General features: G+C 40.3%; 2 protein-coding genes across 2 annotated transcripts; both read right to left on the reverse strand.

Annotated features, from left to right (window-relative positions):
- Positions 1–991: 991 nt before the first annotated feature.
- LOC145491445 (uncharacterized) lies at positions 992–7,576 on the reverse strand. Its single transcript, XM_081470638.1, has 2 exons — positions 3,917–7,576; positions 992–3,176 (listed from the first exon to the last, which is right to left on the reverse strand). The coding sequence occupies exons 1-2, from the start codon at positions 4,151–4,153 to the stop codon at positions 2,838–2,840; spliced, it is 576 nt and encodes a 191-aa protein (XP_081326764.1). The 5' UTR covers positions 4,154–7,576; the 3' UTR covers positions 992–2,837.
- A 1,676-nt stretch (positions 7,577–9,252) lies between these two features.
- On the reverse strand, positions 9,253–11,046 carry LOC145491446 (uncharacterized). The gene is made up of 3 exons (XM_081470639.1): positions 10,788–11,046; positions 10,433–10,573; positions 9,253–10,028 (listed from the first exon to the last, which is right to left on the reverse strand). The coding sequence occupies exons 1-3, from the start codon at positions 10,953–10,955 to the stop codon at positions 9,987–9,989; spliced, it is 351 nt and encodes a 116-aa protein (XP_081326765.1). The 5' UTR covers positions 10,956–11,046; the 3' UTR covers positions 9,253–9,986.
- Positions 11,047–16,562: the final 5,516 nt, after the last annotated feature.

Raw genomic sequence — 16,562 nt, forward strand, 5'->3', positions numbered from 1 at the left:
CCCTCAAAAATCAGGAAGGCAGAAGGAGCGAGGGACAAATGATGTTGTCCAAAGTGGGCCCCACTGCTCCCAGTTTCCCATCGCGTTCGAAGGAATAGACACTCGTCGGACCTTTGCCAGAACCCTAAGAGAAATAAACAATCTATGTGGCACTAAGGAACGTGCTATTGGATTTTTTAAGGGGAAGAGGAATTGTTCAATTGATTGGTTCTTGCGAATTACAAAAATATATATTTTTTTCGAATTTGGATGGTGGTAAGATGCCAGAATTAAAGTCGTAAAGAATGGCAAGCAAAACAAAACCGACCCACCCCCCCCCCCCGCCCCAACATCCCCTTTAGCTCAAGGTCTCGACCTGCCACTGAGATTAAGCTTAATTTGTAGGTCTTCCTCTAAGCAGTACCTCGATATATCAAGAAGGGATATATGAGAGGAAAAGTAAAGATTAATTTTTCTTTTCCTTTTTCTCGATATATAGGTTGTCTGAGAATTGCAATTTACATGTAAGTCTATCATAAGGATTACACCTAGATATTTAATCACATTTTCGTGCTTTAGTGATTGATTCAGTTGATTTTAAGGTTAATTCAAAAGTTAACACTTTTAGATGGGCACAATAATGATGATGATGATGATGATGATGATATTTTTAATACTGAGGGACAGAGTTAATTGGCACAAAGCCAGGTATATACCTTTTGTAGTTCTTTAGTAACAAATGTTTTCAGTTTTAAACTCTTGTTGGCATAGAAAAGATTAGAGCTATCGGCCAACAATTGGAAATCAGGTTAAATAGAAGAATTATTAAAATGATTAAAATAAAGTAGAAAAAGGAAAGGTCCAAGTACTGATCCTTCATTGTGGAATTGTCATGAAATAGGCCATATTCGTATTCTCGGTATTGGACTGGGACTAGCTTGCAACTGCGGCTAATGCGGGGAGCTTTTACAATGTAAATGACATTTGTCGCTTTTTAATGATATTCCCCCGCGTGAGCCTCTATTGCAAGCTAGTTCCAGTCCAATACCGAGAATACGAATATGACCTATTTAAACAATAGAGTGTTTCTGTCGAGGAACTATCGGCTGATAGTTGCCCCGCGGAAATTTGATGTTCTTAAAACAGGTATTTGCCTGAGAAGCGAAGCTTCGAAGGCAAATATGCTAGTTTCTAGAACATCAAATTTCCAAGGGGCAACTATCAAACCGATAGTTCCGAGACATAAGCACTCTGTTGTCTTTATTGTTCACCCCTAAATTTTCTCTCGCGCACCAGTTCAAAAATCATATTGAATTATTTTCAACTTTTTTAGATGAAAGCCATGAAAGGCAAATGTAAAATTTGAAAAACGAAACCAACAAAACCCTCTTAATACAATTTTAACTGTTTATTTCCTATAGGCCCGCTTGTTTACAGAAATATTTTCACGAACGAGTACTATCCATCCGGGTATTTTCCTCGGAAAGGCACTATGGGCTGATAGTGTCTCTCCGCGGATGAACACTATCGCATCACGTGATCAATTTAAACCAATGAGAACCGAAGAAAATTTGGTGGTGAACTACAATTGTTTATAGTTTGACAAGATCGATATTGCCAATAGACACAAATTGTTTTCGTTCTTTAAGGTAGGAACAGGACCAGGTCAAATGTAAAACTTACAATGGAAGATTGAGTTCCTTGGCAGATACATTACTTTAAACTAAGGATTAATCATATGGGGATTTGCATGTACTGGGTGACATGCTGAGTAGGACTCCTTGTATAATCCTGTAGGACTACGAGATATATGCATGTAGTTCATTAAATACACAAGTTGGATACTTTTTCAATGCTTTATTCCCCTGTCTTTGTAATTTATCCCTTATAACAGCTACGCATGTCTGAATTATGCGGTCCTGAGATATGATCGTGGGACGGGGTTGCCTGGTAAATGGTCTACCGCTGGGCTTAAGGCTTGTCAGGCAATCGGACTTTATGGCGAACTTGGTGGCTTGATCAGGTCTGCAAAAGAAAGCAGTGTTTTCGTAAACTTAGTTTCCATTTTTATGCCCAGAATAATCTGTCTGATAACTCAGGATCCCGTTTTAAGTTAATGTTCCTCCCAATCAATAATTTAGTGAATAGGCCATTCTGATGGATTGTGGACGGACAAACTTAGAAACATGTTGTTAAAATGTTATAAGAAAATTTCAAATAACAATTACTTAATTCAATTGTCAGCAACAAAACTTGCCGGAAACTCGAGAAAACAATTGTTAACGTTTGACAATGATGCTTTGCGATTGAAGGTGCAGTAATTAGGGCCAATGAGTAAAAAAGATATCATTTCAAATGACGTAAACCGAACTTGCTACCGGAGGTAGAACCGAAGGACGAGGACGACTGGAACGAGGACGATTTGTACGAGAACGGAGAGGTTCGTTTTCCTTGTCAACTAGCTCTTCCGGGAATGTTGGCGGATGTGATGGCTTAAAGTGCTCAAAGCATTTTTTGATACACCTTTTCTACAAAATAAAAGAAAACAAAGGCGCAACCCCCGTTGTTTTCATGAACTTAGTTTCCTTCTTGGTGGCCGGATGAATCTGTCTGATAACTAGGGCGCCACTTTGAATTAATGTTCCTCCCATAAGTTAATGAGTAAAGCATTCTGACAGAGTGTAAACGGAAAAATTTAAAAACAAGAAGCTTAATAATCTCCACTGTCAAAATAAAAACCTTCCTGGAAACTCAAGACGACAAATCGCACTGTTTAACGTTGCTCGAATGCGGATTTCTCTAAGATGGCATGACACAGCTATTTGGGACGCGTGGTTAGAATATTAAATAGTCATGAGTCAAACTAGACTTACAAAGAGAGGCTTAACAGAAGGATGAGGACTTACACGACTTGGACGAGGAGGACGAGGACTTACACCACTTGGACGAGGAGGACGAGGACTTACACCACTTGGACGAGGAGGACGAGGACTTACACCACTTGGACGAGGAGGACGAGGACTTACACCACTTGGACGAGGAGGACGAGGACTTACACCACTTGGACGAGGAGGACGAGGACTTACACCACTTGGACGAGGAGGACGTGGATCACTTTCCTCGTCAGCTTCCTTGCCCGGCTTTGTTGGCAGTATTGATGGCTTGTATTTCTCGTGGCAGGCTTTTATACAGTTTTTCTGCAGAGAAAGCATAATAATAATGTAGCCCTCATTGTTATCACGAACTTAGTTTCCATTTTGATGCCTGGAGAAATCAGTCGGTCTGATAATCAGGAATCCAGTTTGTAGGTGACTGATTTAGATTTGAGAACTACATTGATAAGTTAATTGGTAAGGTATTCTGATAGATTTTAAGACGAGCAAAATTTAGAAACATTGGTGAACGTTGCCAAAGACAATAAATTCATCTCATAACAGTAAAACCTTCCTAAAAACTAAAAAAGAACAGTTGTTTGTCTACGTAATTATCTTGAGGATTTATTTTACTTTACAAAATGTAACAAGTTAATTGTTTTGGGGGGAATCCCATGGAGAAAAGTCGGGAATGTCATGGGAAAATGTGAGTTACACATGCAACAGGAGACCAATCGGGGCGCGGCTCGACCGCTAAAAGATACCATATTTAAATGAACATGCCAGCGTTTTTTTTCATTCCTTTGATCGAGAGTAAACCTAAAAGATGTCTCGATAGCTAAAAATAGTGCTGTTTTGTTCCTGAACCACTAGCGAGACAAAAATCCGTGATATAAACCCCTAAGTGAGATCACGAGCATCTAATTGAGGTCACGCCCATGTGACCTTTTCACATGGGCGTCTCTCCCAATCGGGCAATTTGGGGCGAGTGAGTAAGAACACTAAATGGTTATGGAGCAAACTAGTCTTACGAAGAGAGGCTCATGTGAAGGACGAGGACTTACACCACTTGGACGAGGAGTACGAGGGCTCGCACCACTTGGACGATGAGGTCGAGGACTTAGACCGCTTGGACGAGGACGACGTGGATCGTTTTCCTCGTCGGCTAGCTCACCCGGTCTTGTTGGCCGCTTTGACGGCTTGTGCTCCTCGAGACATTTTTTGATACACTTTTCCTGCAAAAGAAGGCATAATAATAATAATAATGCAACCCTGAATATTATAATGGGTTTAGTTTCCATCTTGATACATGCCACGGACGAATAGGCCAATTCCGATATATTAAAATTCTAATTTGGCTCTGAGGCTTAGGGTAATAAAAGAAAAGAAATCGCATCGAGGATAAGGGATGAATAATTAATTTCTTTCGTTTTTTTTTTTCCTAAGCCTCGGAACCAAGTTAGAATTTTGATATATCGGAATTGGCCTATCTGCCCGTTAACTGAGGCTCCCGAGGAACTGCATCTAAGAAAATTACCAAACTCCATCATCTGACAGATTATATAAACGGTTGAATTTAGAAATTAAAAAAATTAAAATTGGGACATTTCAAAGACTGAAGGCTCTTCTAAAAGACTATTAACCATCGACAAACTCAATTGAGGCCATCAAAATATACCTGGAAACTCAAGAAAACAGTTTTCTGCATCACATTCAGTCTGTTCAATAAAATTTTATCTGGATCTGGGACTAACATAAAGCAAACTAATCAAGAGCTTACCAGGAGTGGGTTAGGCGTTTTATGGTGTGGATCATTTTGTTCGTCATGATCAGCTATCTCGGCGAAGACGACGGTAGCTCCAAGAAACAGGAACAGTAGTAGAGAGTTCATCTTGAGAACTTTCTTTGCTGATTAGCAAAGCAATGTGAGTACTCGGCTCATGCCTGCCCTTTTATAAGACTGTGAGAGCGGGATTGCATATGAACTGACAAAAGCAAGGACAAAGAAGTCAGTCACCAACAACAGTTCTTTTCAGAACTACACTCACCCGGACGATCACACTATACGAACTAAAGAAGTCTTTATTAAGGCATTGTTCGTTTTCTATGTCAGGTGTAAAAGATAAACAGGTTTCTCAGCTGATATCAATAGTGAGGGTGTATTTACTTACTGTACGCACGTTTTCTCGCGTTGCTGAACTTAAGTTGACTTTTCTGTTCAAAAGGACTCGTATTTGACAATTTCGTGGAGTATTTCCAGATTTTCCAATGTTTTTATGAAGAACGAAGTCATATGTCACGTTTCTCGCCTTGGTCACGTGTTGTAGATGTAGAGAGCTCAGAACAAATGTGTTGTCAAAATTCAAAGACCAGCTGGCTATAGTGTACTGGGTTATGTGAACAGTTTTTGTTTATTTTATGCACTATTTGTTTTGTTGACCTCAAACGTAGACTACCATGATGAAATTGTTTAACATCCCGTGGGCCACTGCAAACAAAGGTATCTTTACAAAACGGTATATCTTGTTTGTGTACGTGGAGGGAAACACAAGTTTCCTTTGTTATTTGCCAGCTGGGAGGTCCGTATAATGAAAAAATTCACTTTGACCGAGGTCTTGAAAATATTTCCCGAGGCCACCGGCCGAGGGCAGCATTTTCAAGTCCAAGGTCACAGTTTTTCGCTATTCGAACCGACCCTATATAAGCTGGTAAATGGCTTATTTATTTTTTTCCCTCTCTGTCTCTCTCACATCACTTTTATTATCGTTGAACATTTCCACGCACACATCGCGAACGCGTTACGTACTGTGACCGTGGGCAGAGATAGGAAAATCCGGACCGCCCTAAGGACCAATAAGATTGCAGGACTCGTTACCTTGCCCTCAGGGAAAAAAATAAAAAAAAAGACAAACGTATTCACAGCAGTATTTGAACAAAGCTCATGAAAATAGATACCTGATATTATTCACATAGATTGTTGACAGAGATCGGATTATATTCTGGGCCGGGAGCTCTAACTCTCATAGCTCATCCCTGGTACGTAGTCAAACAAAATTTTGGGCACAAAGTGTAATGGTCTCTTGTTGAAATATATTTTTTGTGTGAAAAATTATTGTTTTGATCATCAATCAGAAAAATGGATTTTGACCTTGTCCCATGAGTCGGGGATTTGCGGAGAACTAGTATGAACTTTGCTCATTTGGCTAGCCTTCAATGTATAGAATTGGTAGCCAGACCCGTTCCGAGAGCACTCGATATCTTTAAGTTCAAGTGAGATGAGCGTGTAAGGCATGATTCTTTCCAAAGTCTTTTTCTTCACTTCATTGTGTTGTTCGCGAGGAGCGAATTCTGTCACAATTCTCATTCTCAGTTTCCACGCTCGCCGCTAGGAACGCCTGTCTCTATAAGCCTCCATTTGTCGGCCAAGAATAACAGCCTACTTTAACTTTCTGACTAGCTAGACTTCTTTACGGAAGCTCAGGTAAACAAACAAATGCCAGGGGAGCGGGAATAAGCGGGCTTATTAAATACTGTAATATTATGCTGAAGATAATTTCCTCGTACACAACATTATAATACTCTATCTCCTTAACAGGATGTCGTGTTGCTTTGTAAATCATATGAAAGTTGACAGGGATCGGGAAGGCGAATAAACGAACATGCGATGGAAGTTCCCCATGGCCATACTGTCTAGTGAGGAGTTACATGTAACAATGACAAAGCCTCTGTGAGAATATACATGCAAATTCATTCTGTATTCTCCATTGCTCTGTTATAATAACAGTAGAAAAGTAATTTCTGTCTTCATCATCCTCTGAGCTAAATTTCGTAGCCTGGATGAACGGGCATATAACTTGCCTGAAAACTAACACTGGGATCTCAATGGCGAGAAACTGCATAATAAGAGGACCAAACTCATCCTGGTCTTATTCACTCCACATACATTTATTTTTCAAAGTGAAGTATTCGTCTTAGCTTCATGGTTTGTTGTTAAGCCAGTAGATTGAACACATATATGGTTCATTTGTTATCTCATGAGAACTAGTAATATATAGATTTCAGTAGCCAAGCCTCAAATCGGGGCTCCTGGGTCGGGTTGTTCAAAGCCCGATTAAACTAACCAAAGATAAGAGAGAATTTTGATTTCAGTTTTGTAACTTTGCGCAGAGGTTTACTGTTTACATTGTTTGGCCTTCTGTTTTGAGTTTCAATAATCTCAAATGCACAAAACAAAACTCAGTGAAAAACATTTGTATGCCTTCCGAACAGCCCGGCCCTGAGTAACAAGTTAACTTGACATGAGCCAGCGATCAAATCGAAAACTAGTGCTTGGTCAGCGGTCAACTTTAAAAATACGTGACATTGATGAGCCCTAAACCCGAGCCAGCGATGTGGTCTCGTAATACTGGTCAGCGGATACCTTGTTTAGGCAGCTGTCAATTGACCATAACATGATTGTCCAATACCAAATAAGTAAGGTGTAAACCAAGGCTGCATGCCTCGGTCGACCTGTTAACTGGAGTATGGCCACCATGTTGCGCGACGTCATCGTTGGGCGCACGCGCCCGTGATCCACGCCGCTAGCCATGTTGACCATGAAAAACGAGTTAAGGTGGCCGAACACAGTTTTCGCGCGGGCTTTTGCTGATGCAATTCAGCGCGCGCTCAAGGATTGCAAAAAACAAACATGCCGTCAACAGAGCGATCATTTTATTTACTCAACACCCGCACTATCGGCGCTATTTTTCTCTATAATTGAACGCAGTGTATTGATGGCTTTAGTCTTTATTTACAACGATATGTTAGAAAAAGTAACGATGCAAAGAACCCAGCAATTCTCAGCTTTTTCTTTGTTACCGAAAGAACCCAGTTAAATGCAGCGCATGCGCAGTAAGTCAAAAAATTGCGATTGAATGAAAAATTGCACTCTCGGAAATACGCCTGTTTCTCGAGAACCACTCATTAGAATTTCACGAAATTGGGCACGAAAATACTTTAGGAAATACGTAACTGGACTACTGAAAAAAATTGAACTTTAACAAAGGAAATTCTAGATATTCGAGTGAACCTTCAACAAGGGATAATTAAAGATCTCTCTGTTAAATTATTAGCAAAATGGTGTTAACTTGTGAGAATCGTCACAAGCTTGTGGCATGCAAATTATAAAGAAAATCTAATGACTAGATTTTCTACAAATAAACAAAACCGATTTTAAAGACCTCTTTATATTTACTCATGTTGCCATGGAAACAGCACATACGTCAGCTTAACCATAAAAAAAAAACAAAGTTTGTGTTGTTAACTTGCTTGCTGCCATTTTTGACGACCGAGGGATCAAGGATTTGAGAGAAAAAGATAAATGAAACACAGGTATCACAAACTGTGTTCAGCCACCTTAAATAGCTTTCTATTTCTATGTATACATGTGGTTCTGTTCCTATAGTTGTGGGGTTTAGAATTGGTGGCCCGACCCGTTCCGAAAACGCTCTACATCTTTATATGTGAGATGTGTGTATAACGGTAGATCCTTTCGAAGCTTTCTTGGCGAACACAGCCTTCTATAAATTATGATGTTTTCAAAGAGTGAACAAGCTCTTGCAATTTTTATCCCCAGTTTCCGCGCTCTCCGCTATGACCACCTGGCAATATGACCCCCATTGGGCGACCAAGACAAAACGGCTTACATTAAAAATTCTTAGACTCGGGTTTTTCTACGGAGGCCCAAGTAATAAAATAAAGGTTAATTTTACAGACGCGATTTCGTTTTGTGGCTGCCAGTTTGAATTCTCAATACGCGGTCATCTTGTGCGAGATTTGGAGCCAAAACATCACAGGGTCTGGACAGTCGAGTGAATTCGGAAATTTTTGGGAGCATCCAGCCGCACTGCCTTGTAGCTTCGACTAATTCCCGAATATTTCTTGGTTCCAGACCTATCAAATGACTGCATTTTTGAAACTATAACGGGCGCCACTAAGTTAAACTTCGTCGATCTTTATTCGTCCCCTAAATGGATTCCATGAGCCCCTGTGGTGTGCAACCAGAAGCTTATCACACAAGAGTCTGGCGCCATAAAATGAATAAAAACAAGCCACACAAATCCACAGGGAATCTAGACTAATAGCAATCTCTTGTTTCCTAGAAAATCCGTGGGGAAGAACGCAAAACAAGAAAGCGTCCGAGCGTCAACTGCGAGCGGCGATGCTGCGCCCGCTAGTTGCGCGGGCTTCGGAAGACGCAACTAGCACTCACAGTCACGCCCGCATGCTCAGTTGTTTTGTGTTCTTCCAAACAGATTTTGAGGAAATCAAGTCAACTTACCGATGAACAGCTTACAACTGTCAACACTTTACTATAGCGGTTAAAATGTGCGTGTAGATCGATTGATCTATTACTGTAATTTCCTAGCGAATTCGGGGACAATAAAAGGTGGTTTTTTTTTTAATTTTATTTTTTTGTTACTCAAATTGCGATCCTGAATCTTCAGTGTTACAGGGATTTACGCCAACTATATCGAAAATGCGCATGAGTTCTGACGGAGATTCAGTTTCCGAGGAAAGTCTCGACATTTGCATAATCTGATCACTCCTAGGCCTAGCTACACTTTTGTTGATTAATTACCCGCCGAGAGAATAAATCAAAACTGGGACTCTACAGATGAGTGACTGACAGCTCATTCGCATATCATTTGCATAATCTGGGGCGGAATTATTTATGCTGGGACGCAAGTTACGCTGTGGGACTTCCAAAACAAAGGAACTCGTATCAGTCCAGCCCGACTTTCCTTTGTTTTGAAAGTCCCACGGTGTAACTTGCGTCCCAGCATAATTAACTCCGTACCATGTGACCGGATCGTGCAAAGGGACCTATTACGAGCTAAAAAGGAGAGGTCCAAGTAACGATCCTTGTGGAACTTGTAAAGAGATTTGTTAATAGTTTAACCGTAATACTGTCAGTTGGCACCTCGTATTATCTAGTAGTTCTAGTCATGTAGCTCATTAAATACACAAGTTTGATACTTTTTCAATGCTTTATTCCCCTTTCTTTGTAACTTATCCCCTACAAAAACTACGCATGTCTCAATTATGCGTTCATGAAACATGACCGGACGAAGTTGCTCTACAGGCCATCGGACTTTATCGCTCCCCTTCCTCCATGCATTTCTCAATACACTCCTCCTGCAAAGGAAAGCAACATATAAACCTAAATGTTTTTACAACTCAGTTTCCATTTAATACCCGAATAACCTGTGTGATAATTCGGGTGTTACTGTAAGTTAATGTTTCTCCAATAAAACTGAATTTTTCGAGAAATTCATCAGACCTCTTCATTAAGCTGTAACTCTTAGACCATTCTGACAGATTAAGGAAGGACAAATTTAGACAAATCTCAGTCAAATGTTACAATACTGAATATTTCAAACAACGATTACTTGACTCAATTGTCAGTATCAAAACTTTCCCGGAAACTGAAGAAAATAACTGTATGTTAACGTTTGACAACGATGTTTACGATTAAAACATGCAGCAATTAAGGACTAATGAGTAGAGATATTATTAAAAATGAAACAAACTAAGCGTACCAACGGAGGCGAAAAAGTAGGACGATGACGAGTGGGACCAGGACGGACAGGATCGTTGTCCTCGTCAGCTAGCTCTCCCGGGATTTTTGACGGCACATTTGGCGGCTTATACTCTTCGAGGCACTTTCTTATACACTTTTTCTGCAAAATGAAACAAAAAAACAATTGCTAAACTCAAATGCCAACATCATCATCCTGGAAATTCATCATCATCCTGGAAATTCTAGAAAACATGATCGAGAGTTTGATAATGTTAAACGTCGTTCGCTCGCGGATTTCTTTAAGATTACATTACACGGTAATTTGGGAAGAATTAGTAAAAATGTTAAGTAGTTATGAAGCAAATTAGGCTCACCACGACAGGCCCAAAAGAAGGACGAGGGCGGCGTGGATCGTTTTTCTCGTCAGCTACCTTGCCCGGCTCTGTTGGTGCCGGTGGCGGTTTTGATGGCTTATGTTCCTCGAGGCACTCATGGATACACTTTTTCTGTAAAAGAAAGCATAATAACGAAGTAACCTTCATTGTTTTACTGAACTTAGTCCATCTTGACTCCCGGATGAATGGAAGCCACTTTGTAATTTACTGAATGTTCCTCGACAGGCTTTAGATTTGGGAAAATCGCCATACTGAATTGATAAGTTCATTGGTAAGGAATTCTGACGGATTGTAAACAAGCAAAATTTAGAAAAATCGGTGGAAGTTTCCAAGACAACTTTTTCAACCGGCAACATTTAAACGTTTGTTCACTACATCTTATGCTTGAAGATTCACGAAATGTCACGATTTGATCCGTGGGAGGAGGACAACCACGTGAAAAGTTTCGAAATTTGAGTTAGCAGACGACAAATTTGGGCCTGACTCCAGGTTTATTTGACTCCTTAGAGATGCGATTTTCACAAAGGAAATGGCAGCATTTGTTATCATCATTACTTCGAGAGAAACCCTAAAAGATAACTTGACAGCTTAAAATGGTGGTGTTTCTTCCTGGGTTCGCTAAGCGAGACAAAAATCCATGAAATATGCTTCACCTCCTCACCCCATCGGGCAATTTTGGTCGAATGAGTAAAGATCTGATTAAAAATGAAGCAAACTGAGCTTACCATGGCAGGTGGAAACGAAGGACGAGGGCGATGGTGTGGATCGCTTTCTTCATCAGCAAGCTCGCCCGGCGTTGTTGGCTCCATCTCTCCGAGGCATTTTTTGATGCACTTTCTCTGAAAAATGAAACATTAAGTATAATAGTGTATAACTCTCATTGCTCTAATGAACTTAGTTTCTATGGCGGTGCCCGGATGAATCTGTCTGATAACTCTGCCGCCACTTTGACTTAGTGACCTTTTCATGATAAGATAATGTTTCAACGTATTCTGACAGATTGTAAACCGAAAAAAACTTAGAAAGATTTCAGTGAGATTTTACAACCCAATTTCAACTTACAATTTCCTAGAACCTTATGAAAACAATTGTGTAGTTAAGGCAAAATCTGTTAGATCCTTTCCGTGAGCTGTCAAAGAATGTTTTAAATATGAAAACAAACGTGGTGATCGAAGGAACGCCTTTATTGCAAAATATCGTGATTTTTATACGACTCGCAGATCAATTATTTTGATCAGCGCCGTCTAATAATTACATTATAACAGTGAAAAGTTGAACGTTTTTTCGTATGCGGATTTCTTTATTACGACTGCAAAATGCAACAAATTGGGTTGTATGAACAATATAATTATTAGATAGTTACGAAGCACACTAGGCTTACCAAGACAGGCCGAGGGGGACGAGGACGAGGACTTACACCGCTTGGACGAGGAGGACGAGGACTTACACCGCTTGGACGAGGACGGCGTGGATCGTTTTCCTCGTCAGCTTCCTTGTTCGGCTTTGTTGGCAGTTTTGATGGCTTATGCTCTTCAAGGCACTCTTTGATACACTTTTTCTACAGAAAGCATAAAATTAATAAACCTTCATTATTTTTACAAACTTAGTTTTTATCTTAATACCGGGATGAATCTGTCCTGGCTTTAGATAACTTTACAACATGAAACAATTTGGTTCAAGGATGGAGAACGGCTTGCATGTGAAAAGGTCGGGGATCGATGCTTGTCGGAAAATTTAACTTAAACAGGAGACCAATTCGGGCGCGGCTTGAGGTTTATTTGACCTCAGAAATATGCCATTTTAAAAACGACATGAAAGCCGGTTTTTTATTATTACTTCGAGAACAACTCTAAAAGATAACTTGACAGCTGAAATAATAGCTTCTGTTCCTTAACACCCTAAGCGAGACCTGAATCAGTGATATACACCCCAAAAGGAGAAGATGAGCGTTTTTACATGGGAGTCCAACTTTCTTCTTCGGCTAATATGGGTCGAACGAGTAAAGACATTAAATAGTTATGAAGCAAGCTGAGCTCACCACTCTAGGCGGTAAAGAAGGATGATGATGATGGTGAGGATCGTTTTCCTCGTCAGCTAGCTCGCCCGGCATTGCTGGCTTCATGCATTTTTTCATACACTTTTTCTGCAAAAAGAAGAATAATGGTGTAACCCCCATTATTTTTATAAACTTAGCTTCCATCTTGATACCTGGACTAATCTGTCCTATAACTAGAGCATCACTTTGAGATTATGTTCCTACCAGTTAACTGGACATTATCTGTAGCTCGACGCTCACAGTTTTCCTTGAGCAACGCTCTCGCAAACCTGTTCGCTTCTCGGAACAGATAATGTCCACGGACAAAATATCCTAGCATATTTTCGCCCCAAATGAGGGCTATTGTTTATATATCGTGATTTCTCAGCGTCTCGTAGATCAATTATTTTGATCAGCCCCGTCTAATAATTAAATTATAACAGTTAAATGTTAAACGTTGTTCGCATGCGCATTTCTTTATCACGACTACAAAATGCAACGATTTGGGTTGTATGAATAATATAATTATTAGATAGTTACGAAACATGTTAGGCTTACCAAGACAGGCCGAGGGGGACGAGGACGAGGACTCACACCGCTTGGACGAGGAGGACGAGGGCTTACACCGCTTGGACGAGGAGGACGAGGACTTACACCGCTTGGACGAGGACGACGTGGATCGTTTTCCTCGTCAGCTTCCTTTCCCGACTTTGTTGGCAGTTTTGATGGCTTATACTCTTCGAGGCACTCTTTGATACACTTTTTCTACAGACGAAAGCTTAAAGTTAATGAACCCTCATTATCTTCACGAACTTACTTTTCATCTTGATACCCGGATGAATCTGCCCCGGCTTTAGATTTGGGAAATTAGCAATATTACATTCATTAGGTAATTTGTTCACATTCAGGCGGATTATAAACAAGCAAAATTTAAACGTACATAGGTAAAAGTTTCCAAAACAATTCAATTCATTTGCCAACATTGAAACACTTCTAGAACTCGGCAAAGACCTGGCTAATTTCTAGCTTAAAAATTTATTTAACTTTACAACATGAAACAATTTGGTTCGAGGAGGGGAACGGCTTCCATGTAAAAAGGTCGGGGATGCTCGTCGGAAAATTTAACTTTAACAGGAGACCAATTTGGGCGCGGCGCGCTCGAGATTTATTTGACCTCTCAAATATGCCATTTTAAAAACGACACGAAAGCCGCTGTTTTTATTATTACTTCGAGAGCAACTCTAAAAGATAACTTGACATTTATAGCAAGAGCTTTTGGACGCATGGGCGTCCAAACTTTTTCATCGGCTAATTTGGAGCGAACGAGTAAAGACATTAAATAGTTATGAAGCAAGCTGAGCTCACCACTTTAGGCGGTAAAGAAGGATGACGATGATGATGGTGAGGATCGTTTTCCTCGTCAGCTAGCTCGCCTGGCATTGTTGGCTTCATGCATTTTTTCATACACTTTTTCTGCAAAAAGAAGAATAATGGTGTAACCCCCATTATTTTCATAAACTTAGCTTCCATCTTGATACCCGGAATAATCTGTCCTATAACTAGGGCATCACTTTGAGATTATGTTCCTACCAGTTAGCTGGACATTATCTGTACCTCGACGCTCACAGTTTTCCTTGAGCTACGCTCTCGGAAAACTGTTCGCTTCTCGGAACAGATAATGTCCACGGACAAAATATCCTAGCATATTTTCGCCCCAAATGAGGACTATTGATAAGTTAATAAAGATGCTGAATTTTAAGCTCGGTAATGAAATGTGAAGGTGAATTAATCAACATGACACGAGCGTGGGACAAAGAAAAATTCTGAGTCCCCGACAGGAATCGAACCCATGACCTCCCGAAAACCGGGCGGGCGCTCTATCCACTGAACTACGAGAACTCATGGAGAGCAAGGTCATTTAACTGAGTTCATATATTAATTCACCTTCACATTTCATTACCGAGCTTAAAATTCACCATCTTTATTAACTTATCACTACTCACGATGAATTCGATAGCGTTGATCCTAGCAGTATGCAGGACACCTATCATATATGAACTCAGTTAAATGACCTTGCTCTCCATGAGTTCTCGTAGCTCAGTTGATAGAGTGCCCGCCCGGTGTTCGGGAGGTCATGGGTTCGATTCCTGTCGGGGACTCAGAATTTTTCTTTGTCCCACGCTCGTGTCATGTTGATTAATTCACCTTCACATGAGGACTATTGTTTATATATCGTGATTTCTCAGCGTCTTGCGATCAGTTATTTTGATCAGCCTCGTCTAATAATTAAATTATAACAGTCAAATGTTAAACGTTGTTCGCATGCGCATTTCTTCATTACGACTGCAAAATGCAACGATTTGGGTTGTATGAATAATATAATTATTAGATAGTTACGAAGCACATTAGGCTTACCAAGACAGGCCGAGGGGAACGAGGACGAGGACTCACACCGCTTGGACGAGGAGGACGAGGACTTACACCGCTTGGACGAGGACGGCGTGGATCGTTTTCCTCGTCAGCTTCCTTTCCCGGCTTTTTTGGCAGTTTTGATGGCTTATGCTCTTCGAGGCACTCTTTGATACACTTTTTCTACAGAAGAAAACATAAAGTTAATGAACCCTCGTTAGCTTCACGAACTTAGTTTTTATTTTGATACCGGGAGGTATCTGCCCCGGCTTTAGATTTAGGAAATTAGCCATTTCATATCATAAATTAATTTGCTTGTGTTCTGAAGGATTGTAAACTAGCAAAATTTTAACGTAAATCGGTAAATGTTTCCAAGACAGTTCAATGCATTTGCCAGCATTGAAACACTCCTAGAAATCGGCAAAGAAAACCAAGTTCCAGCTTGAAAATTTATTTAACTTTACAACATAAAACAATTTGGTTCAAGGACGGGAACGGCTTCCATGTAAAAAGGTCGGGGATGCTCGTTGGAAAATTTAACTTAAACAGGAGACCAATTTGGGCGCGGCGCGCTCGAGATTTATTTGACCTCTCAAATATGCCATTTTAAAAACGACAGGAAAGCCGGTTTTTTTATTATTACTTCGACAACAACTCTAAAAGATAACTTGACAGTTGAAATAATAGCTTTTGTTCCTTAACACCCTAAGCGAGACCTGACTCCGTGATATACACCCCAAAGCGAGAAGATGAGCTTTTTTACATGGGCGTCCAAACTTTTTCATCGGCTAATTTGGAGCGAACGAGTAAAGACATTAAATAGTTATGAAGCAAGCTGAGCTCACCACTTTAGGCGGTAAAGAAGGATGACGATGATGATGGTGAGGATCGTTTTCCTCGTCAGCTAGCTCGCCTGGCATTGTTGGCTTCATGCATTTTTTCATACACTTTTTCTACAAAAAGAGGAATAATGGTGTAACCCCCATTATTTTCATAAACTTAGCTTCCATCTTGATACCCGGAATAATCTGTCCTAAAACTAGAGCATCACTTTGATATTATGTTCCTACCAGTTAACTGGACATTATCTGTACCTCGAAGCTCACAGTTTTCCCTGAGCTACGCTCTCGGAAAACTGTTCGCTTCTCGCAACAGGTTATGTCCACGGACAAAATATCCTAGCATATTTTCGCCCCAAATGAGCGCTATTGTTTATATATCGTGATTTCTCAACGTCTCGCAGATCAATTATTTTGATCAGCCCCGTCTAATAATTAAATTATGACAGTTAAATGTTAAACGTTGTTCGC

The sequence above is a fragment of the Orbicella franksi genome, chromosome 6 (genome assembly GCF_964199315.1).
Source record: "Orbicella franksi chromosome 6, jaOrbFran1.1, whole genome shotgun sequence".
In the NCBI taxonomy this organism is placed as follows: Eukaryota; Metazoa; Cnidaria; class Anthozoa; order Scleractinia; family Merulinidae; genus Orbicella; species Orbicella franksi.

Coding starts and splice junctions, on each gene's coding strand:
- LOC145491445 (XM_081470638.1), bottom strand. CDS start 4,153: ATGGAAACTAAACCCATTATAATATTCAGGGTTGCATTATTATTATTA. Junction 3,177..3,916: donor GTACTCCTCGTCCAAGTGGT/GTAAGTCCTCGT, acceptor CTTTCTCTGCAG/AAAAACTGTATAAAAGCCTG.
- LOC145491446 (XM_081470639.1), bottom strand. CDS start 10,955: ATGAAGGTTACTTCGTTATTATGCTTTCTTTTACAGAAAAAGTGTATC. Junction 10,574..10,787: donor CTTCTTTTGGGCCTGTCGTG/GTGAGCCTAATT, acceptor TTCATTTTGCAG/AAAAAGTGTATAAGAAAGTG. Junction 10,029..10,432: donor CTACTTTTTCGCCTCCGTTG/GTACGCTTAGTT, acceptor TTTCCTTTGCAG/GAGGAGTGTATTGAGAAATG.